Here is a 25,617-nt window from a genome sequence, read left to right on the forward strand (position 1 = left end):
GCATGCACTGCAACTTAATGTGCGCTCTGACTCTCCTACTCCAACAACAGTCTATGGGACAGCAGTTACACCTCAATTCTACTGTATTTTATGCAACAGTTTCACACCAGTCATATCACCAAACACACCAGCTGCATTTCAGCTGCAGTTCAGTATGAACAGCTAACGTGAGCTCAGCAGCTCAGAAATTTAGCCCAAGTATTAATGTACTTGAAGTAAGAAAAGATGCCAGGTGTCTAGTTTAAGCAGCTAAGTAGGTTCAAAAGACCAAGCTCTTTAAATGGTGAATGTTTCAAGTATTTATGCAAATTTCCAGGTCTACATTTCGTGCCTATATTTTACTGCTGAAGTTATTAAACAATGGCCAGATTGGGTGATGTTGTCTTGTTTGTTAGCAACTTTAAAGCACTGTATCTTAAAAAATTGGATGAGTTGTGCTGTATGGTATTATATATTATACTGTACAATTATACCATACTATTATTATACCATGCTACATAGTTTGTTTTGGGTTTTATTGTATTGAATTGTACAAAAGTAGACCTGAGATGCAGTCATTCACCTTCTCTCTCTCTTTCTTTCTCTCTTTCCATACAGTTCTACGGGATGATTTCCGGCAGACTCCCAGTGATGTGGTGGTAGCTGCAGGGGAGCCGGCTGTTATGGAGTGCATTCCCCCACGTGGCCACCCCGAGCCCACCATCTCATGGAAGAGGAACAACGTGAAAGTGAACGACAAGGACGAGAGGATCACCGTAAGTCATCTCTCTCTCTCTCTCTCTCTCTCTCTCTCTCTCTCTCTCTCCTGCTCTACAATCTTTTCATTGCACCCACTTCCTCTTTCTTTCGCTTTTTTTCCTCTCGCTCTCCCTCTCCCTCCTCCGCAATCCTTTCATCCACTCATCCCGTGGCTGTATCCAATGTGAGTACCTTGCTGCCTGTTCTTTCTCTCTCTCTCTTCTCTTTCTCTGCCTCTCTCTCTCATGTGGAGGCCCACGCAGATTTCCATAGCCCATAACACTTGTGCAAGTCACTTATCTAAATGGACTTTGACAGTGTATTCCAAATACATCAGCGGGAACACTCTCTCGGTGTCAAGCATTGCATAAACAGCAATGCTAGTCTTGCTCTGTGGGCTGAAGTACCTGGATATGTTGAACCTGCTCTGTTGACTGCAGTAAACAAGTCTTGCTTGAATATGAAACATAGGTACATAGGTATGGAGGAAGTGCTGTCTGAAATACATTGAGCACTAGGGATGCACCAACATGGGATTTCTGGACACTGTGATGACCAGTAATTAACACCTTGCTGTGACAATGAGACATTTATTACAATGACTGAACATTTTGTACCTTAGTTATCAGAGACTTTTATCCAGAACCATTTACAATGGTAGTCAAATGTAGCATTAGTAATTTTGCCCAAGGACTCTTGTTGTGTAAAAATATAATAAATGGTTGTGATTGTCAGTTGTAATTTCTGTATCCCATTGATAATAATAATTAAATCTTCTAAAGTTTTTTGCAAATAATGTATTATACTCCAGCTACTGCACTGCAACCAAAACACAGCTGTTCCAATTTCAGGTTTATCTGCCATGTGTTTGTTAACAGGAATCTGTTCAAAATAAAAATGAAATGTTTATTCATGACTTCCCAGTGCTACAGCAATGGACACAACAGAAAAAGCAATTAACAAAACAGTAATACTGCACAACAAAAGCAAAGCCTAGTAACTACAAACTGGATGCAAACCGGATCAGTGTAGCCTTGTAGCGCAGTGACTGGCATCAGTGTAGACAGCTGCAAACATTTCAGTTTATCTTTTGAATATCAGATCCATAGACGCCTCTTTGAGAATATAGCTGTATTTGAAAGGATGTCTAAGAAGACAACTGGTCTTTGATCAGCCATCCAGCTACAGGATGCTGTGTCCAGGCTCTGGTTACAGGCCCTGAATGATGTGTGTGATGTGCTGTTTACTGTGCAGATCCGCGGCGGGAAGTTGATGATTTCAAACACGCGGAAAAGCGATGCAGGAATGTACGTGTGTGTGGGGACCAACATGGTGGGAGAAAAGGACAGTGATCCAGCTGAGCTAGTGGTGTTTGGTAAGCTTGCATCTCTCCCTCTCTAATATCTCTTCCTTATTAATATGACAAATTATATGCTGTATTAGGAGTGTAGAAGGCATTCAATGTGGCAACTCAGCTACATTGATTTTGAAATGTCTGAATGAATTAAAAATCAATTACAATAGTAGAAGTATGCATTAATTTTTTGGGGCAGAATTGTCAGGCTATTAAATGTAAATACAAAAAAGGATCGGTGTATATTTTTTAATAGTCTATATTCTGCTATAATTGAATTGAATGACAATGTGAGATCATGATTCATTGAATCATCTTTTAAAAAATCTTAAGTGATGTTTACACTCCTGTAGTTAACCAACTTATTGGTTGCATTATTGGTTACAATAGTCACTTAACCTTATTCCCCTCCCTTCTGTCTCCCTCATGAAGAGCGGCCTATGTTTGTGCGGCGGCCGGTCAATCAGGTGGTTCTGGCTGATGACACAGTGGATTTTCAGTGTGAAGTCCAGGGAGACCCTGCCCCAACTATCCGCTGGAGGAGAGAGGAGGGGGAACTGCCCCGTGGCAGGTAACGCACCTTCACACACATATACAAACACCTGAACATAAACCTACGCACATACACCTCCACTCAGAAGTTTGAAATCACCATTCAAAAGTTTAAACTCACTCTTTTAAATAAAGAAAAACCCATATAAATAATGACAGTATGATACTTATCATTTAGTAATTTCTTGTTGTAGCCCAAAATGTAAACATTGAATAAAACTTCTAAAATGTTTATTTTATATGTTTTTATTAGTTTTATTATCTGCACTGTATATATGATTTTTTTGAAAGAGCAATTATTAATATTGCTAATAATTCCAGACTTTTGAACGGTAGTGTATATGTACGCGCTGGCTTCAGCTTACTGGTATGAAAATAACTGATTTTAATTCAAAATGTCCAGTTGTATGCTACATTTCAACAGATGGCAAATGATGTTTTTACTGACGTTTTAACTTCTACAAGGAACAGATGTAAATATGACATTTTCTGCATTTCTTTTGCACAATTTCTATTTCTTTGCTGAGTTTAACATCTAAAACAGGCCACATTTTATGGTTTATTTTCTCCAGTATATTAAATTTATTTAGAGGGTGTGTTAACTTTTCAATTAGAAAATCACTAAAACATAATTTTACCAGAGGCACCCAAACTTTGCCCCTGACTGCATAATGACTATAAAAAATGCCTCTTAGAAATAAAACTGCCTCAGTCGCTAAGACCTACTGTTTCTTCTGCTGTTATGTACTGTAATGGTCAATAGTTAATTTTTATGTATTTCTAAAGGTCAGAAATACGGAGCGACAACAGTCTGCGGTTGACGCAGGTGAGAGCGGAGGATGAAGGAACGTACACCTGTGTGTCTGAGAACAGTGTTGGCAAAGCTGAGGCATCAGGAACACTGCAGGTCCACGGTGAGTTACAACTTCACACACCCCCACACATATACAAGAGCGTGACACTCACAAATCCACATACATGCTAATGCATACTGGCATGCATCACATTAGTGTAGCGTGACATGTCCTATCTTTGACTCATACCAAACTTTCCTTCATTTGACTCCTAACTAAGTTAGGTGTAGCTCACGTGTACTAGCTTCCCATCCACGACATTCATCAAAAAGGGCAAACTGCTAAAGCAACAGTCATTTATTTACAGCTGCCAGACACAATTAAAGTAACTCTGTTCTGTTGGAGGCGCATCTCACACTATGAAACATGACTGTGGACTTGGGCATGTTATTGCATTAAGAAAAACTGCACACCTAATGGTAGCTTACAGCAACACTCTGCCTGTAGCTGATTTTATCTGGCAGCTGTTGGAGAGATGAATTAACATGCCAAGCGTGATTGTAATATTAATGGCTCACACTAGTGCTTCTGCTCAGACGCTGATCTAAATACCAGTTTTCCACAAGCACACAAAAGATTTAGCTTCATTTAAAGTTGCTAGAATTGTGGATTAACTCAACATGAACACTACAGTTCACACAGATGTGGTTTCTCAGTTCAAGGTTTTTAACCTAAGCTCTCTATGCCACATCTGTAGCATACAGTATATGACCACAGACAGTGATGTGTTTCCCTGTACTTAATACAGGAACTGATAATCTATGTTCTTGAAACACACTAAAAGCTTTTGGGTAGGAACTGAAGTTGGCTTTTAAGTTAGTCAAAGAGTTTATTTGTTTTGTTCTAAAAACAAAAATACATTGAAATTGTTGTCCATGGTAATTTATACTATACTACAGATGTGGCGGATAGATGGACAGGAGACTCTGCAGTTTTCCTTTAACACTGTAAGCCCAAAACACTCTGACCAAAAAAGAAAAGCGTACCTAATGTTGATAGTTGGTGTTAAAATAGCCAGGAAAAGAACTAACAAGGCAGATAAACTGGTGTAGATGGTGGAAAATATTCTAAAGACTACTCAACAGTCTCTAATTGTTATGGCAAACTGCCAGTTAGCTGGTGTTTATTGGAGAAATGGAGAAACATGGAGAAACATTGGCTAAGTATGCATATATCTGACGGATGCTTATATGTACACCATAGAACCATAGAATAGTGGTTTTGTAAATGAGGTGTGCAAGTATTAGGAACCTTTTTTAAAGGTATGATATTTTTAGGACTGCGTGTACATCTTTATGTATTAATGTCATGCACAGGCTCAAAAAGAAGGTGTGTCTCAATGTTAAGTTCACAAATTCAAAATTAACATTACACTGATGAAGATATGATGACAGTAGTAGATATATCCTTGAAAGGCATGCCCCTCACCAAATTCTGACTGAATTCTCTGAGTACTCTTTCAAAGCACTCGCAATCAAATTCTTCTCGGTGAAGGGGTACGAAGCACAACCGATGTTAGAAAATATACCTCTGGTTGTTGCATACAGTTATACATTTAGGTCTCCAAATCCCCAGATCTTACATAGTGTAGCTTTGAAGTTTAAGTCACCTTCACATTATGTAAAGCTTTTATACAAACTTTTGTTTCTCCTAGAACTGAAAAGTCAAGTCAAAACCTTGTTTTGAGGAGTCTAGTCTTTAGAGCTCTTGTTGGATCAGATTCTAGCATGCTTATTTATTCTATGGAGACTGTAAAGTCAGGGTCAGGGCACAGTCACACAGACTCGTTCATCTTAGCCCCATCTCCTGCTCTTCTCCTTGCCGCAATTGCCCATACTCAGACTTGCCCTTGCATTACACTGATCACTTCAGCCATTTTATTTTTGTTTTTTCTCATGACTTTCTTATTGCAAACCGAATCCAGCCCCCAGCCCATCCATCTCATTTTCTTTCACCCTTTGTTTTTTTTCTCTCTCTCCATTCTGTCCTCCATTCTAGTGGGCCCATCTCGTAAGTACCATTCCATCTCATCATACTGCATGTGTGTGTGTATGTGCATGTGTATGGGGAGCCATTGTGATTGGATGTGACAAGGTTATGACCCTTGGGGGGCGGAGCCACACTGCGTATCATGGTCATCTAGCTGGCAGGGAACCGCAATATGTTCAAAGCCCAGGCCTTCATTACATTCCACGCTGTACTCACTGTGGTGACTTTAGACTCTGCAGTCCAACCCATATTTCAGTTCATTAATGAGGCAATTCGGCAGACTAATCAGCACCTACTCTGCAGCACTGACACCCTTAGCTTCTGACATTTAAAGCCTCGGAGCTCAGGGCAGAAATGGCCTATGAAAGCGCTGTCTGTGGGTGCCGAAGTGATTTACAATGGGCCTGAATCTGCCACAGAGCAGGGCAACCCTCAGCATTCCTAAGGGACTGAGAGGAACATAAGGTGGTAGAAAGGAGAGAGGGAGAGAGGGGCAAGCAGCAGATCGATAGAGAGATGAGGAGAGGAGGTGAGGAGATGATTGCAATGCCCTGCTCTCTCTAGGTTGTGAGTGAAACAATGAAACTTCTTAAATTCTCAGCTAGTTAATTCCAGGGCACAAATAAGGGTTCTCTCAAGTTATATATTTTTCCTGTTTTTTGTTATTTTGATGTAGGGGTGGGCTATATGGTGATATTTTATCTTTATCATGATACTTATGTCATGATATACATTTTTAATCATATTGTGGATAGTGTCAGTCCTTTATGAACAATGACCAACTGCACATTTCATTGCAATGAGAGCATAATTCGTATTTAAGTGGATATAGTGCGGCACAGTGTGTAAAATGTAAAAATTATCATACTCATAGATTTTGAAAGTATTTTTGTCTGTTTCAACGTATCAAACCTTAAAAAACTAAATACTGGGATACATATTGAGTGTCATGAAAATGCCTTCAAGTATTGTAATATTATATGTTTACCATATTGTCCATCACTATTTTGGTTGTCTATTATAGATACTGCCACCTTGCCTTTAACTTACATTCTAACAACTAGTTTGCATGATGACACTTAGAACATAACAATACAACTTAATACACTAAATTCATTTTGCCTTATCCCAAAACGTTAACTCTAACTTTAGCCTCAACTTAAAGCCTTAACCCTAAACCTAACCCTAACCCCACCTTTTTCATAATCCTAACTGTTGATAATTAACTGAGTTTCACCAGATGTTTTAAGAATTGGAGCATTTGTAGTCTAGATAATCTATAATATTTTAGATTTTACAAAATAAATGATATTCTAAGGATATTACAGGCAAGTTTGAAATATCATAGAGGATGTTCCAATCATTTTAAAGTGTTATGTCATGCTAATGTCATTCTACAATAGCATGCGTTGTGTGAAATGTTTTGAAGTGTTGGAATGTTGTTTAACATCATGTGCAGTTCAGGTGCCCCTGGTCAAATTACGTTTTGTTGATTTTCTGAGTGAAAATAGGTGCACTTCCTCTACAGAGAACACGTTTGCATGCTTTAATGCACAACTTTAATTTAATATATTTAATATAAAACAAAATAAAACATAAAATGTGGCCTGTGCAAAGTTATGCCACATTTTTTAAATTATTGAACTGGTGATTCAGTGGTTACAACCCATTATAATAATATTCAATAAATTATGTGCTCATTTTTGGGCCAAAATAATATTGTTGGGTTATGTTAACATGTAACAATTCCCCAACAAAGCTCAGTCTATTTTCTGTTTTCCATTACTGTGTAAATCAGTCAAATCATTATGAAGTCAGATATGTACAGTCCTACCAGCTGAAACGAGTAGAATGTTATCAAATTGTGCAGTCCAGGCCTTCGTACCGTGCTGTCTGCTCAGCCCCAAAAGACTGTTAGAGGCAACTGGAGAAACCACTGAGATCTGGCCCTGAGACTCTGCTGAGTGACCAGACCTACATTCCTTTTTCCCTGACTAACCTTCATAAATAGAATAAAGTGAGCATGCAAAATGCTTTTTTCAGAGCATGACCTTAAAGTGGCTTTTTAACCTCTTAAACTCTGAAGACATATCGGTCAGTCCAGACTAAAATTCCTTAGTCTCACTACATAACTTATTAATTAGTTTCAGAGTCATTACTTTCATAGGAAGTACTGGATTCATAGGAGGTACTGGATAATTAACATTAAGATTAATAACTGAATAGTAAGTGTATAGTTTAAGGGGTTCATTTTTAGTAAGCAGAAATTAAGATGCGAAAAGTATTGACTTCTCTGACCAATTGGAAGGCTGGCAGGCCTGGATGTTACTTTTACTTAAGCTTAACAAACTTCTGAATGTTTGTATTAAAAAAAGAAAAGAAATAAGCACGCAATACCATAAAAAAACAAAAAGAGAAAATATTTTTTTCTGTGGGAAAGCAGAGTTAAAAGAAAAGACAACAATCTCAGTAGGATAATAATTTTTTTCATAACCAAACCTGGTTCTTTTTGATTTTTAATTTCACTCTTTCTGTCCTTACATCTGTATGTGTCGTTTAGATGAGCAACAGGAAGGGCAATTTGAGCGCAACACAGAAAGAGAGAGAGAGAGAGAAAGAGAGGGAGAGGAAGAGAGATAGAGGAATGGGGTCGGAAGCGGTCTGCCTAGCTCTAAAGATGAAGGATCTGTTTCATCATGCGCTCAGTGGCAGGTCATGGAAATAATCCGGCCTGCTCATTTCCTTAACTGGCCTCTTCATTAGCATGTGTAAGCTGGGGGACAATAGAGATGAAATAAGCTTGTGTAACAGTGGTTTATACCAGACTAAAGCCTGCTGCACTCAGCTGCACCCCCCCTCCAGAGCTCATTATGGAGCCAGTGAGTCTGCAATAAGGGCTCATTTCAAATGCCTGACACTGTAGTCTAGCCAGGCCAAAATTAGGCAAGAGCACTAAAAGTTAGATGACATTGCTGTGCCAGATATGATGGAACTAGGCATTAATTAAAGTAGCTGAATTTCAAAAACTGACACAACTGGACGTGAATTGACAAAGCACACTGAAATATGCAAATATTTGGTGTCCCAAAGTGCAAATAATGCAAATATAATATAAATAGTCTGCTTCTGCACATCTCAATTCAAAATTGCTGTGTATTTGCTGAATTTAACATTGGGGAAAATGGCATGTGTGTATATACATATATATATATATATATATATATATATATATATATATATATATATATATATATATATATATATATATATATATTTTAATGTTAGACTCAGCAAATAAAGAGAAAATCAATAAAACCTCACGTAATACTGTACATTTTTATAGGGTTTTGACATTTTTATGATTCAAGTTTAAGAGAAGACGTTTAAGTTACAGATGCAATTTATCCAAAAATCTGGGCTATGATTGACAGGACCAAAATTATCATATTTGCCTACCATATGCATTATTATCGTGCAAGCTGCCAGTTCATCAAGAAGCTAAGTTTTAATGGAATGTTTTATTTTAATCATGTATTCGAGTTCGGTGATTATTCATGACAACAGTAGTTACGAGTGTGTGCGGTCAATGGCTGATTGTTTGGGAGGGGTAAACATATGTATTGTCTTGCTGCAGAGCGTTTAATGTTGGTTACCGTCTAGAGTTTGTGTTAATTGCATGTAGGGATTTTAATTGCAGTGGTGGTTAGTGAAGCATGACTCTTCACCATGTCTGTCTGCATGGCTGTTTGAGTGTGACAAGTGCCTGTCAGGCTAGCCCCCCTGGGGGTTCAACTCAGCAGACTGGCAGTGGTGTGTTACTTGCTGCTTGTGATCTGATGATTTTGCTGTGAGTGTGTGTGTGTATAGAGATGGCAGACAGCAGTGAAGGTTCTATGATCAGATATTTTTTGGATGTGTGGCGGTGAGAGCTGGAATTGTCTGTGTATTAAGGCTGCTAACTGTTCACTATCTGAGGGGGAGTGAAAATGTAGACACAGCATGTGTGTTTTAGACTGTTTTGAAAAGAAAAGCGAGCAGGCTGAGGGCTATTTGAAGACTCCAGCATGTCTGAGGCTGAGAATGAAAGCCCTGAACTCCATGTGTCAGCATAGTGTGTGCGTGTATGTCTGTGGGGGTGGAGGTTCCGACACTGCTGACCTGTCTCAGACCAGCCAGACAGTGAAAAAATCCCATAATGCCATCTGCTTTCACCTTCAAAATGCCATTGTGAAGTCTTGGATTTATTAGTTTGGGTTGAATTGTTCTGTATGTTGCAGCATGTTCATTCAGGTGTTTTATAAGCAACAATTAAATAAATCTGGTTCTTATATATTATCTTGTATTGACATGTGCATGCTCTCCTAGGGTTTGGTATTGGCAGCACATATAACGATAGAAGTGTCAGAGTGTGATACAACATTACACAGTACAAAACACCAGACATACAGTACTGTGCAAAATTAGAGACCACCATTTGTTTCTTGAATTTCCAGTCAAAGCAGCCAGTTTTAAGCTCTGTTCTAGCTTTAGATCTGAATAAATCCACAGGTTTTTCTGTTCATCCAAGAGAACTCAACACTATGAGTCTGAAGAGAAGTGTAGCTGTCAAAAAGCTGTTACTGAGAAAAAGAAACAGACGAAAAAAGATGAAAATTTGGGAATCAAACACCTCAGAGTCCAGACCTCAGCATCACTGAATATATTTGTGATTACTTGGATTGTGAGAAGCAGAAAACTCAACCAACTTCTAAGACTAAAACTAAAACTGCAGATTTGTTTGAAAAATTGAAAGCAAGTCTCCCAAAAGAAAGGAAGCCATAATAAACAAAAGGTAGACACACTAAATACTGAAGTTTTTGTTTTTATATTTACTTCAAGCTTCTATGTAATTTTCCTGTTAAATAAATGTTTTGTGCTAAAAACAACTTGCTTAATGGCTATCAAGTACAAGTTATTCATTTTATTCCATTTTTCAAGTTATTCAGCCCACCATCTTCTCTGTTAAGTTATTTTCCTTTGGATTCACTTAGCTTTGTTTGTTTCAGATTGTCATTTTATTTATGTAGCAAAAGAAGCAGTTTTTTCTCGTTCATATGTTTCCTGTGTTAAAGCAGATTTATAAATACTGATGCGTACGTCCATTCAGGTATCACCAGGAATTTATTCATAATATATTGCCATATCAAGATTGTCCCCGCAGTCCTGTACCCTGCATGCTTTTAGCTATGTCCAAATATCAGAAAAACTGGTTTTATCTGATTATATATTGCTAGGTTCGGTTGTTAAAAGATACATTGTGTAGATCTGAAATTCTTCCCTGAAGTCTTCTTCTTGTCATTCCATGTTAGTCTACATGCAACCACCCTCTTCCACTTCTAAAGCCTACTGCCATCTCCATTAACTGCTAATTATTTATCATAGCCACAGGCATTTTTTTCTGTGGCTTTCAAATCTGGCTCTTAGGCCCATTTTGAAAGCGAAGCCCCTTGTGCTAGAGGGTGCTCTTAGATGAAAATAAATAACATTTCCTGCTACATAATTGACACGGTTTTCTCCTGGCAGTGGGATGCAAGTTTTCATGAAGTTCACACGGATGTGGGTCACAGCAAACCCTGATGTCGCTGTGGTTCCTGGCTCAGAATTTTTTTTATAACTTTTAGAAGTATTGCATAAGATACAGTGTTACGCTGTGTTTCATAAATATTTCTACCGTTGCATCAGCCCAGCTGAGAGAAGGTTATGGGATCGATATGGACCCGTCTGGAGATGGTTATTGAAAGCTGTAGAAATGGAAATCATAACATTCCCTGCTTGCTTGGAGCAAATTGTGGAGACAAGGGACATGTTTTGGATTTGACCCCAGGGTCAGGGTTAGGGGCTCTGCTTAACCCCTGGACAGCGCCCCCTGAACCCCATGTCCCGCCTCTCTCCTGGGCTTCGTTCCGATCTAGCAAGCTTCACGCCTGCAAGCTGTGCCTGCAGCAGCCTTTGTTTGTTGTGTATTTGTGTATTTACTGTTCAGCCATGGAGGCAGCAATGAAGCAGCTGTTGGCTGAGAGAGAGAGAGAGAGAGAGAGAGAGAGAGAGAGAGAGAGAGAGAGAGAGAGAGAGAGAGAGAGAGAGAGAGAGAGAGAGAGAGAGAGAGAGAGAATATATGGGTAAGACATGTTAAAGACAAGGAGAAAACAGGGAGAGAGACAAGTATGCAGTTCATTAGATGCATTACAGTCTAGGTGTTGATGCCCCAGAGCTAGTTGACCTGATTGATTGCCTTAAAATGTGAAGTGAGCTAAAGGAGACACCTTGCTCCGGTATTAATGTGAGGTGTCAGAGTGAGCGGCTCACTCTTGCCATGAGTGAAAGAGAGAAAAGAACCATGGAGCGGTTAGGAGAAATCAATTAGCCATTGAAGGTTAAAGGTGGCAGCATCACCCATCCACAGGCCTGTGCTAAAGGGCAATAGCTTTGGGTTTTGATCAATATCCCCCCCCCGCCAGTTCCTGCTGAGGGACATCTCTGAAGCCTAGAGGTTATTTTCCTCTCCCTTTGCAGAAACTCTATAAATCCCTCTGTCTAGCCGAAGGAACCAGGCTTGCGTGGGGGTCCTTGCCCACATGAGGCATGGATCAGTGGCGCTGGGTACAGAGGCCTGCAGGCAAGATAAGAGCTGCAGATTAACAGCCATCAGAGAGAGCCATCGATCACGCTTGCACTGAGGGCAAGGGCCAAGCCGCAACTGCAGAGAGAGGTAGAGAGAGGAAGTGAGGAAGCAGGGTGAGGGAGAGAGACCAAGAAAGTTGAGACATCTTAAAAGACCTAAATCCACTACAAATTGTTGTCTTTTAGCTGGGAGCCTTGAATATATCCATAGCCATCAAGCATGCAATGGTCATCAAGTTGAATGATTTAAATGAATGAAAAATGGGGTGGGCGATATCGTAAAAATATAGCATTACGATACTTTAAGACATTTTCATGACACAGAGTAAGTATTGCAATACTTAACTTTTCGGAGGTTTTCTAAGTTGGAATTGGGGTGGCACAAAACTAGGTTTCACAAACTGCAATAAATCCAATTAAACAGCACAGATTATGATCTTTGTCATGAAACATGCAGTTGATCAGTGTTCTTGAGGTGCTAACGAAATCCAGAAAGTAATGAAAAAAGCATATTGTGATGTAATTTACCACAAGCAAGTATTTTTTTTTTTCGTTGCACAATGCATTTTTTAACATTGATTCTAGCTGGACCTCTTCCTGTTGCTAAGCGACAGTAGTGTTGTAACCGTTGCTTAGCTGTGCTGGCTAGCTATTGTTTTGATATTTACAAGCACACAGATCTGTCACTTGCCTTTTTAGAAAGTGATTTGCTATTAACTAGCAAGTGTAATCCTGCTGGTAAAAACATGCTACACTAAAAAAAGCTACTGTTATTTATGTTGAGCTGATTTTAATGTGTGAAATCAAATAGGTCAGGGTCCTCAGTGACTGCAGTTGTCACTCAAGATCAATTTTCTTTTTGATCTGTTTGTGATGTAGGCTATTTGACTACTTCCAGTTTTTCATGGAACTCCCTGCATAAAAGACAGCGAAAGCAACTCACAAAACACATCTCTCCTGTAGAGAACAATTACAAAAAGGCCCCACTGTCCGCAAAAAAGCACATTCACCCCTCTGAATGTTAAATATCGTCATATTGCCAAGACCTATTTAAATGTCAAAAAACAGGCTGTGGCTTTAAGATACATTAAAGTAAATATTATTTGGCTTACAATCTGTTTTTTTTTTCTTTTTCTAGTAAATTTCTTGTACCTCCTATAGTGTTGTCTGTGGCACAACATTCTATAGTAGTGCAAGGCAACACATTTTATTGAGGCTAGACTGAAATAGATAAAGTCGTGCTGTAGACTGCCATGCATGAGCCCTTGTGAAAATATGAATGTAGGTTTGAAAGATTTTGAAGTTAAGGTTACATTAAATTACTTAAAACTTTTCTTCAATGTAGTTCAGGCTAATAGCCTAATAACAGTAATGGGCTGCAATACTAGAAGTCTAGTACTAGAAGCCTAGTAGGCTTTAGTCTACTACCAAACCGTTACAAGAACAAAGTTAGCCTACAAGGCTATGCAGAGATCATGCAGACACGCAGAGAGACAAGAAAGCAAAACTATTCCTAGTAATTAACTTCATTGGTCTATGCCCAAACCTGTGGGGATCTTCATCATTTTTTGAGTCCAAGTCCCCATTAGCAGACAAAAATCTGCTCTCGGAAAGAGGATCCCCAGCGCTGAACACAATCTGGACTGGTTTTGTTCAGTCCCACAGGCCTGCATCCCACAGTCTCTCAGCAGTGGAAGGTTTGTTATACACACACTCACAGAGCTTGCGGCCCACACAATGCCAGTAAAGAAGTGCTCTTCAGAAAGTGCATCCACTGTGCTGCCATGTGTTCTGAAGAGCCTGCATGAGAGCAGATGAGAAGAAACCTGTCATAATTACACTCTCCAAAGCCATTTCTGACCTTTCGGTCAAAATAAGCCACAGTAAAATGCCAGCGATGAATACCTCTAAATCGGCACACATCAAACAATGGAGTGGGTTTCGTTTAAGCATGTGCCCCAGTGAATGTCAAAACATGCTCATATATGTGAGAAAACCCATCTTTGCTTTGTGTTATGGGTGGCTTTGGTTGTGCCTGTGGTGGTCTCCCAGTCAGTTTATGGGTTTGGTGTCAGTGTTGGTAAATCACACTGTCTAAACAAGAACATCCAGATAGGTTTGAAATGTGTGTGTGTGTGGTGTGAACACTCCAAACAGACTCCATCATGCTCCAGTGTGCTGGTGTCCCCAAAGCCTGGCGACCATGCTCAGTATCACCCATGACAGCTTTACTGCATGCCAAGAGTATGCACGCTTGCAGATTTGCAGAATAAATCATTCTAGACTCTTAACTTTGCACAGAATTAGAATTCTTCAGATGTACAAGACCTTAAACATCTAATGTGTGATTTTTCTTCTATCCTCAGTACCTCCTCAGATTGTGATTCGTCCCCGGGACCAGATCTCAGCACCAGGGCGCACCGTAACCTTCCTCTGTGGCACTAAAGGGAATCCTCCACCTGCTGTGTTCTGGCAAAAAGAGGGGAGCCAGGTAAGAGCCAGCACATGAACAAAGCCACAGTGTCTGTCATTGCTTCTAGATTCAGAATATGTTTATTTAGATTTGCCAAACATCACAACACAGCAGCATGCATTTTTGTGTTGAACAACATTTGCATATGAGAGTGTGTAGCTGCAATATACAGATCTACAGCAATATACCAATATACAATCAACAGACAATATACAAACCCTGTAACCAATTGCAATGTTGTAATTAGTTCTGCATTCACTACTTATCAGACTTGTAAAAACAACAGACATGGCCATTTTTTTTTTTTTATTTGATTAAAATTATGGATCTTATTTGTAGTCACTCAGGTTATTGTACCTCCCCAAGTAAAAAAAATAATCCAGCTCCAATAAGGCTTTAAATAAATGATAGCAGTTATTAATATGACAGGTGGTTCCAAACTTTTGAACAGTGTTGTGCAAAATAGCAGCCCTAATGTGCAGTGTGCAGAAGCTGAGGCACAAACTTTTCACGTCTCAGAGGGCTAAGAGCATTGCCAGGGCCATGTTAGATAAAGCTCAGTCATCGCTATTTATAGATTATGACAGAGGGAGTAAAGAAACAATGCGGTCCAAAGCACTTGGAGGAAGAAACCAGTCCTTCTTTGTATACTTTCGTCTTTTTCTTTTTTTAAGCTCAGTGTGTCACAAGCCTGTGGTAAGGATGGCATATCTACGTGGCTACAGGTCATGAACTTCTTTCTGAATAATCTTGTTCTCTGGGTTTGTTTCTGCAGGGTCTGTGTGAGTGTGTGTGTGTGAGTGTGTGTCTGTGAGCTCACATAAGGGGCAACAGATATAGAGACCGAATCAAAGGGGTTTAGAGTGACCGTGGTCAGGGCCAGAGGGGCTAGGGTGAGGGGGTCAGTGGATAATCCCCAAAAACGAAACAGTAACACACACACATACATACACACATATGCACTCCTCCCCCTGGCCAGCTCAGACAATGGGGCAGCTGTCAGTGTTGCTGCCTCGTGCATGAGGAAGACTTCTTATCCTCAGGCTTTTGTGTGTGACCCCTGTCTCTCTGACACTCCACACACACACACACATACACCCTCAGCCACCAGATATCTCTGCCTTTGTTCTTTTATGTGTGTACATAAATCTTAGTAGTCATCCTGAATAGCCTGTATGCCCAAACGACAACTATAGCACTCATTGTTGTAATGTATTTGAAAATGCAAATCAACCATTAACTGCCATGTTCTGTATCCTATTTATACCTCACTGCTTATATCTTTTATGGGGTAAAATCAAATCTCATATCAGTCTGGCTAGGATCTCCCAGATGTCTATCTGATCTCATGTCTTTTCTAATTTGTTGACAGTGTTAGCAGTGTAGGTGAAATATCTGGTCTTGTTTGATTAATGCAAAGAGCTGGTGCTGATAATGTTTGTTTATGGTATAGTGCATTGATTCTTTTTTATGGTGTGCATTAGTAATTAAATGAATAGAACAACATGTGCAGTGTGTTTAGAATATATGTACAATGTGATTAACCTGTATGCATAAATGTCAAAAGAACATGTAGATAAACCCTGGTTAGTAGAATTGCATATTACATTAATTCGATACTATGTGATCTCATAATGTGAGAATGCAAAAAAATCTGCACAAATCAAAGATTTTAATTTCCCACATTATGATCACATCACAGAACATTTTATCATATTGTATTTTGTTGCTGTTTTCTATAACAACAATATAAGGTTTACTTGCATAGCCCGCTATAGACACTCGACAGATAATAATTTATTATTTTATGATTCTCAATAGGTTCGGAGTAGCTCCAAGGTTAGGTTTAGGTTGAGTTAAAGGCAAGCGTCTCCGTAGCATCCATAGAGGGCCATCTGTCAACATCAAGCAACGTAATACAGTTATAAAATAATAGCACAAATAAACCACCATGTTCAATAAATAATGTAATTTATTGTTAATAATGATCACAAATAAGTCATCTGTCAAGCAACAGTAGGCTATGGTTGCCAAGCAGTACACCATTCAAAGAATATTTCATGAATTACAGCATATATTTTTAACAACATTAATACAAAATTCAGTTGATGTGTACAGGCTATGTGCGTATCAGTTATTATAATGGCTTCAAATGTGCCCCAGTCAATCAGATTTTAGAACCAGCCTGTTTTATAATGATGGTTTAATAATTATTGCGTGATGTGTTGGTATGTCTGTGCAGATCCTGTTGTTTCCCAGTCAGCCACCAGCACAGTCAGGCCGCTTTTCTGTGTCACTGAGCGGGGAGCTGACCATCAGCGACGTGCACAGCGAGGACTCTGGGTATTATATCTGCCAGGCCATCAGTGTAGCGGGGAGCATTCTCACCAAAGCCCTGCTGGAAGTGGAGGATGGTGAGTAAAAGCACCAACCTAGTTTCGCTTTGCTTTTTGATTACAGTGTGTTTGTATGTGTGTGTTGAGGTCACACAGACACCCCCACATACATCATCCTTTACCCCTTCCTCAGAGACACTAACAGTGGATTGATATTTTAATATCGGTCTAATAACATTAAGCTTCCAGGTCCATAAATGTAATTGCATTATTTGTGCAAGACCTTATCACAGCCGTTTGAGCAATATTTCATTTGTGTTTGAACAAACTGCCGCTTTGCCCGGTGCGGCTCGTTTCCCTGAACCAAAATAAATTAGAAACTCTTCAAAGCCGTCCCAAATTAAAATTTCTGCGTCCCAGAACTCGCGAGCAGCAGGAGGCAGGGGAGACATAATCAAAAAGGACAAGCCGCCGTCGCACTATGCAAATAACCCAGCAACATATGCCCACTCCCTCCTGCTCCCCACTGACCGATAAACTGTTTATACATCATGGGTGTAAGTGTGTGTGCACATGCATGCACACGCACAGCTTTTAGTGCCGCAGTGGCAGCTCAAAACACACCTCTCTGTGCCAGAACAGCAGCATTGACCAGCTGTGTGTGTATCTTTCAGTGCTGCAGCAGCAATACAATACTGTGTCAGAGGACCAGCATTAACTAGACTCTCTCTCTCTCTCTCTCTCTCTCTCTCTCTCTCTCTCTCTCTCTCTCTCTCTCTCCTAGAGGGGGATAGCTGAATCAAAACAGCAAGCTTATGATAACATTTTCTCAGCAAATAGTCTCTCATATGACTAAGGTGCTTTATGAAGCTCTCTAAAGTGTCTTGGTTACTAATTAACCCTTTAAAGCCAAAGCCAAAATGCGTCTATTTCTGCCATCTGCTCTTCTCCGTTAACCATGAGATGTCTCAGTGCTGTTGCTGCATTTATGTGACATGTAAAGAACGTGATGTAACAAAGCTAAAAATTCTCCAATTTTTAATGAATTTGCTTCTCAAACTACCTTTTTGAACAAGAAACAGTATGAATTGGAATATGTCACACATTAGTTGCACTTTACCGTTACTGTGATTAAACAAAACAAAAATAAACGCTTACCAATACGAACTGCTCACTGAATGAGGTCACACGGTCACTTAGAAAAAATCAAGCTAATAAAGAAAGGCTCATGCATCTTTTATACAGTGATAGAAAACACAGCAGCACACAGAAATCTCCTATTTTACAATGCACAGTTTGGACATGCATGCACCGTAACTTCTCTGGCAGCAGATTTAAGTTAAAGGGGGTCAAATTCTTGCTGACAGATACTTGGTTTGATAGAGTTCAAGGATAAAAGATAAAGAATACTGCTGCTTCACAGGGACAAGTTGACGAAGTGAAGCTTAAGATGTTGAATGCAATGCAATGTAGGAGGAAGGATGTAAACAGAGTAGAATGTAAAAGGCTGTGATTTAGGTGAAAATGCCATTTGTTTCTCCCAAAGACCAAAAGACAAAGGGCTAAGACCCAGAGTTGCTTATTTGGGCATGTTAGAGACTACACAATAACACCTCTTGTATGTTGTCTTGTCTACATAACATCTTACTGCACATTTCATTCACATTAAGAGTGAGTGTGTACATTGTAAACATGCAGTTCAGATTTCTTATTCTCCATCTTCTGTTGAGGAGGACGGCATGCTAAATATTGAAGTAACTGATGAGTCAATTATTTATTAATGCACTTAGGTCAACCGAGGGTCCGGTTTGTGGTGCTTGATAAACAAAGAGTAAATAATTTATTTAGAGTCTGAAATGCTGAACCTTCACACTGCTGTCTGAAAAATAAAGCCTAACACATCTAAGCAAGCTTTTGTAGTGAAGACCTGCTGACTCTGTGTATCTAATGCCTCAGGCCCCTGTAGTACTGCACTAGAGCACCGTTTGTGATCAAACTCATAATTCATCTTAAAAGCCAATATGAGTATTATGACACAGCTCTATGCAGATAGAGCATGCTCATGTATCCTGCCTTTTGCAGTACAATAACAAACGGAAGTCACTGCTTGACACTAACGATCACAATTCCTTTGAGCTCCATCACATTGTACCAGTCTAAAATCTATAGCAGTGATCTAATGGGCTTAAACACATTAAGGGTTTTACTGTCCTGCTTAGTGCTACTTTATTTTTACCCATAAATTGTGACTGTGGAGAGGCTAGCTAGAATAAAATTAATGTATTTAGTTAAACAAATGTTTTCTTGCATTTGCATCAGTAACATGCCAGTCAAGTCTGCTATTGCAGTTTATGTCTTATGTATTAATGTGTCCAAAGGTTTGTAGACTCCAGCTCATTCAATGTCTCTTCCAAGATCAAGGGTTTTAATAAGGAGCTTTTTACCTTTTTGCTTCTATTGTTCTAGGAGGGCTTTACTTTAGATGTTGGAATATTGCCGTGAGGGTTTGATTGCATTTAGCCACAAGAGCATTAGTAGTGAGGTCAGGTACTGATATTTGGTGATTTACTTCTTGATCCAACTCATACCAACGGTATTCAGTGATGCTCCATCACTCCAGAGAACGCAGTTCCATTGCTCCACAGCTTAATGCAGGAGGGCTTTACACCCCTCTACCTGACACTGGCCACTGGGCATGATGACCTTAGGCTCATGTGAGGCTGCTCCAGAGCATCCCATTCTATTGGCAGTGCTTTCCTATGGAGATTATACACGCTGCCTTTGCAATTCAACGCCTGTGTCAGCAATAGCTGCACTTTAAAGTAGCTGAAAGGGGTGTGTACAAACTTTTGCACATGGGACATGCATTAATTGTATATAATCTGATTAGCCTTCTCATTTCTTTGAATTCAGCTCCATCTGATCGGATCCCGCCCATCATTCGGCAAGGCCCAGCCAATCAGACGCTCGCCCCTGGAGCCACTGCTCAATTGCAGTGCTATGTGATGGGCAACCCTTTACCAAGCATCCAGTGGGAGCGAGATGGGCAGAGGATTCTAGGAAATGATGACCGCATCAACCTAATGGACAATGGCACTTTACAAATCGCAGCCCTACAGGTACTGAATGGTGGGGGGTGTGTGGGGGGGTGCTTTGTGTTATATGCATGCTTTGTTAAATACTAAGGCCCTAGAGACATTAGCATATGGGTTATTTCACATTTCCTTCAGCACATTGTGTTTCATAGGTGTCTCATCTGACAGTTGCCATATGCTGTTGGACTGCTTCTGGTTGGACACATCCAGTTTTTTGTTGATAAAGCATTTTCATTTATCTCACAAAACAACAGAAGGTACAGAAAGATACACAACATGTATATGTGGCGTACAGCTCTCCAGTAGATGACAGGGTCAGGTGAGGGGTGTTTAAATTGACAGCAAACAGAAGTATCTCATTTGTAGAGCCGCTATTAGTGTGTGCTTAATGTGTTTATGGGTGACCCTAGCTGTTATACAGGAGATGTGCGCAACAGTAAAGCTGCTGATTATGACAGTAATGAGCATGTATGTACTGTTGTCTGGTTGAGAAGTAGTTTTTGATATCCATTCATCAGGGTGTGTGTGTGTTTTTTACCTGAGGGGTACACACCACAATGACCAAGGATGATGGGTTAATTGATTGCGGACTGGAAAGATTAACGATCGCTCAGCTTTTAATTAAATGCTCGTTTGGCTCTACAGAGTAAGAGCGAGGCAGAGAGAAGCAGAGAGAGGGGTCATGTAATCTTTATGAGCTACTGTTCTCTCAGCAACCCTGCGTTGTAGTCAATGGTCACTAATGAGGAACTGATTAAAGGTTTCTCTGATCACCATCTTGTCTTTAGAAAGTACACAACCAAACATGCTTCAATCAGCAAACAAAGCAGACCCTATTCTGCAACTACTGCTACGTTTTTTTTTTCTTTATATGGTCCTGAAATTCTTGTACATGATATAGTTTATATACTTGTTTATGTCTTAGTCCTGCAGGGCCAGATGGGATCTTGTAACAAGAATGTCTAGGGGGACAACCATGAGAATTTTAAGGCTAAATTTGAGTGGGGGAAAATAGACTTATTAGGGTGGGAACAAACTAAGCATGAAATTTCTAAACCAAGTCTTACATCTTGTGATATGGTGCGCTGGACAACAAGCTTGTTGTTAACCAAAGGACATAACGTAAGTTAGCATGGCTGAAGAATCCACCTCAAAAACTCCAATTAAGCCTGTACATGTGTGTTACATATGTGTCATGTGTGCAGAGAACACATTACATGCAGTAAAAGTAGACATTGCCTCTTACAAGGGAAAAGCAGGTCAGTTAGCTAACGATAGCGTTTCGCTGGCCAGTTTGTTTTGCTTGTGTTGTTGATTGTACTATAGACATTAAAAGAAAATGGCCTAGGGTAATTCAGGGGCTGCTTTCAGAGGTAGCATACACAGACATATATAGGTTGGTTTTCTTGTGGTTTTCTTAATGTCCTTAGGAGATTATTTGTAAGTTTGTAAAATGTTCTTTAGGGGCCAAAGTACACCAACCAGACAAACACCAACAAACACAACTTTAAATAAAAAGTTTAACAAGGTGTCCCTATAAGTGTATTTCTGTTAGTCAGACTGTGAGATACTATATGTGTATTTGTGTTTTCAACTGTTAAAGGTTGTTCTTGGAGTGGACCCCTTTCCTAAAACATATACTCTTCAAAACATGTACTCTTCCTAATTATTCTTGATTTGGACATACAGTTCTTGGAAAATCTTTCATTGTTGTGGAGGTTCTTAAAACTTTAGAAAGGTTCTTTACACTTTCACATTTCATTTTCAAAATACAAAACCATGTACAGAATTTTTTTAAGAGAACAAAAAGTGGTTCTAAGGCATTCAGTGGTCCCCATTGGCACATTTATTTTTATAGTATATCTCATGCACCATATAAAAATGAGCTGAAGGTATTATATTGATTAACTTTGTACTGAACCTCTTGTATTTCTTAATATGACATCAACTACAGTTTAAATATATTTGAAATTACCAGTAATGCTTCTGCTGTTTACAGATTATAACTACACATAAATGCATTGCCTTGGCTTGTGCTTTGCAGAGAGATTGTAGCTGTAGGCTATTTAGCACCACCCAGATATTTTAAAAAGATGGTTATCAATAACGTTTATGATTGGTGTTGGGCTTATTATGCCAGGAGATACTGTAATAGCATATATCATACTGTAGTATTATTAAAACCAATAATCATCCTATCCCCCTGGACAAAAGGAGAAAAAAATAGACACACTGGCCCGAAAAATAAATACTGAGCGAATCACCAGAGACATTCTTTAATGTACAGTTCCAAAAGAGCAGAGTGAGAAAGAGCGTGATTGAGTAAGATTAACAGAGAGGAGTAGATCCCTAAACTGGAAACAGAAGAGAGCATTGGGGGAAAAGATAAAAGGAGGATGTGAATATTCGGCTCCCTCTTGCCTCTTCACTCATGCGTTTTTTTGCATGAGTAATCAACAGATACCCTCAGTTCTCTACGAGTCAACAGCCACCAAGGCTGAGGTCTACCCAGGAAAGTTAACTGTTGTAAAAGTCCAAAAAGTTTGAGTCACAGAGGTCAGTCTCTCTCTGTTTCTCTCCCTCTCTCTCTCTCTCTCTTTCTGCTATTCTCTCACTCATTGCTTCCCGGGAGACTCAAAAATAAAATACACTGCTCTGCCTCCACATTGTGAAAGGATACTGAAATAAAACCTGGAAATCTGTAGCAACACAGTGTTTAATTGAGCATAGTAGTCTAAATGCACAGGTCATAAGGCAGGAAAGAATTCTACAACAATAAAACTGACTGGCTGGTAATACGGGGTCATGTGCGTAGGCCCATGTGCAGCCATATCTCTATATGTGTCTGTCTGTGTATGTGTGTGACCTCAGAGCTTTGAGTGGTGCCTCTGAGCTGTCACAACTATTAGATCTTAGTCACACTGTGGAGAAAAACCATACAACATCTTCCATTGCTGTACACAATAACCCTGATCTTGTCCCTCAGCCAGAGAGTAAAAATTTAATGGCTGTCGCCCTCCATGTCTTACCCCGCCATCCCCTGTCTCTCTGGCTTCCTTTGCATCTCTTTTCTTTTTGAACACACATGCTGCAACCCCTCCTTACTGAAAAGTGTTCAAAGGATACCATTGAACCTCAGTTACAATTCATCCTTTCTTGGCAGGGTCTTTTGTATAAGATTTTACATTACAGAGATTTTTATGTACGTGTCAAAGTCTGATATTAATCTGATATTTCATATTTACAATGATTTTCATATTCGAATTTGAGCAATATGAAATCTTTGTGATTGAGAACCGATAATATGAAATCTTTGTGAGTGAGAACCAATGAAATATGAAATCTTTGTCTTTGAGAACCGATAATATCAGTTGATTAAAAGTTAAACAACTGTATTAAAAAATCTTTTACTAACCACTGTGATTGTCAGTTCTTAGTTGTTGCATTTCTTCAACAGGAGAAAGCGGAAAGTAGAAAAATATTATGTAATTATTGTAGTGCTGGGAATAGAACTTTAAACAATTATTAGCAATTTTGTTGGCTTCTGTTAAGTAGCTGTTTTTTTAAAAGACTGTCAGCTCATCAATCTCTGTAAAGTATTTTATTCTTCACAAAAGAAGTGTGTATTTATTAAAATTTAAATGAAACCAATACATATCAGTGCTTTATTAGGATTTTCACAGACGAAAGTGCTAGACCTTGATATTCTGATATTATAAACCAACTGATATATACACTGGTGATGATATTGTGATGACACTGGTGATGATATTGTGTGTGTGTGTATATATATATATTGACAAAGAATTCCATACAGTATTTATACAGTTGGAGATGTTTTTGATGCCCAAACTGGGAGAGAACATTCGTCCAATAAGCTTCATAGTTCACAGAAGCTATGTGTGGTATGTGGTTCAGTAGCATAAGTGGAGGGTGATGGAAGTTAAGGACTAAGGAGTGGAGATTTATCTCAGTCCTGGAGTGTCTGCAGGCTTTATGCTGTAGTATGTCCATACGAACACTGACCTTGGTTTTACTGTTGCTAGGAAACGGATTCAGGGGTCTACACCTGCGTCGCCTCCAGCTCTAGTGGGGAGACAAGTTGGAGTGGAGTACTTACTGTGAAAGGTAAAGATGCGAACTTAAACACACGTTTAAATAGCTAAGGCTTTTATAGAGCTTCATGACCTTGTTGCTCGCTTGGTAATGTGTTAAATGTTGAGTCCTGTCACATAAACGTTGTCAGTGTCAGTTTTTTGAATGGGAAATAGAACTACCTTTGTTTGTGGTGACTGACTGGTACAAAAAAAGAAGGCTTTCAGCATAAATTAAAGCCATAGTGGTCTAATAGAAGACTAGACCAATTCTGGGAAATCAAGAGTTTAATTTATCTCCATGCAGTTCAAGGGATGCTCTTATAGACTAATATTCTGTTCTACGTGAATGTGTTACAGATAGTGGTGGCATGGCTCTAGCTCCTGTCTCAGAGCCCTACCAGCTGCCTGGTCCACCCCAGAAGCCTGTTGTGACAGATGTGACCCGGAACAGTGTGACCTTAACCTGGCAACCCAATGCTCATGAGGGCGGGGCTGCTGTCACCTCTTACATCATCGAGGCCTTCAGGTATGGAAAGCACTGTGTACTGGAATAATGAACGCTGCTCTCATACATATGCACAAACACAAACCTGTATGAAACGAAAGCACATGTAACTACAGAGTACACATTCACTCACTCGCACTTTAATGGTGCATAGACCATTGGTTTGAATCCAAATTTAGTCTAAGATCATTCTGTCTGAGTCCAACCTGATCCACAGAACTACAAAGTGAATTTAATTTGCTACTGAGCAACATGACAGCTCTCATCAAATTATCAGTGAGCAAAATGATAATTAAAAAAGCCTAATAGCCTAAACAGCGATTCAAAATGTAAGCTAGGACTCAGAAATGGGATAAATAGTGAGTTTGCTCTAAGAACCAATAATTGAATCTTTCCAGCATAAAGGTTAGTACAAAATGAGGAAAATGTTAATTCTGTTCCTTTTATGTTGGTTGTATGTAGGCCTAATATAATACAGTCACTAAGCACTTTATTAGGAACACCTCTTTGTATTTACACTCTGTCCTTTTTATCAGCTTGACCTTCCATATAGGTGCACTTTGTTGTTACAATTAGTCCATCTGTTTCTCAGCATACTTTGTTAGCCCCCTTTTACCCTGTTCTTTAATGATCAGGACCCCCACAGAGCAGAAATTTTTGTGTAGTGGATCACTGATATGGTGGTTGTGTGTTAGTGTGTGTTGTGCTGGTGTTATTGGATCAGACACAGCAGTGCTGCTGGAGTTTTTAAACGCTATGTCCACTCACTGTTCACTTTATTAGACACACCTACCTTGTTGGTCCACCTTGTAGATGTAAAATCAGAGACAGTAGCTCATCTGTTGCTACGTGCTTTGCATAGGTCGTCCTCTAGTCCTTCATCAGTGGTCAAGACAATGTTGGCTGGAAACTTTTGGAAGGTGGACTATTCTCAGTCCAGTAGTGACACTGAGGTGTCTCCAGT

At 39.5% G+C, this 25,617-nt stretch overlaps 1 protein-coding gene across 2 annotated transcripts in view; it reads left to right on the forward strand.

The window, feature by feature from the left end:
• robo3 (roundabout, axon guidance receptor, homolog 3 (Drosophila)) overlaps positions 1-25,617 on the forward strand; it is an 83,730-nt gene that overhangs the window by 39,555 nt on the left and 18,558 nt on the right. The window contains exons 3-12 of one of the 2 annotated variants that reach the window (XM_036594958.1): positions 598-755; positions 1,993-2,113; positions 2,525-2,663; positions 3,431-3,558; positions 5,497-5,508; positions 14,514-14,638; positions 16,863-17,034; positions 19,870-20,075; positions 24,098-24,179; positions 24,506-24,674. In XM_036594958.1, coding sequence (XP_036450851.1) covers positions 598-755; positions 1,993-2,113; positions 2,525-2,663; positions 3,431-3,558; positions 5,497-5,508; positions 14,514-14,638; positions 16,863-17,034; positions 19,870-20,075; positions 24,098-24,179; positions 24,506-24,674 — 1,312 coding nt within the window. The remainder of the gene's footprint in view (positions 1-597; positions 756-1,992; positions 2,114-2,524; positions 2,664-3,430; positions 3,559-5,496; positions 5,509-14,513; positions 14,639-16,862; positions 17,035-19,869; positions 20,076-24,097; positions 24,180-24,505; positions 24,675-25,617) is intronic. The other variant, XM_036594959.1, reaches the window with a different exon arrangement.

This window comes from Colossoma macropomum, unplaced genomic scaffold (assembly GCF_904425465.1).
Source record: "Colossoma macropomum unplaced genomic scaffold, Colossoma_macropomum, whole genome shotgun sequence".
NCBI lineage: Eukaryota > Metazoa > Chordata > Actinopteri > Characiformes > Serrasalmidae > Colossoma > Colossoma macropomum.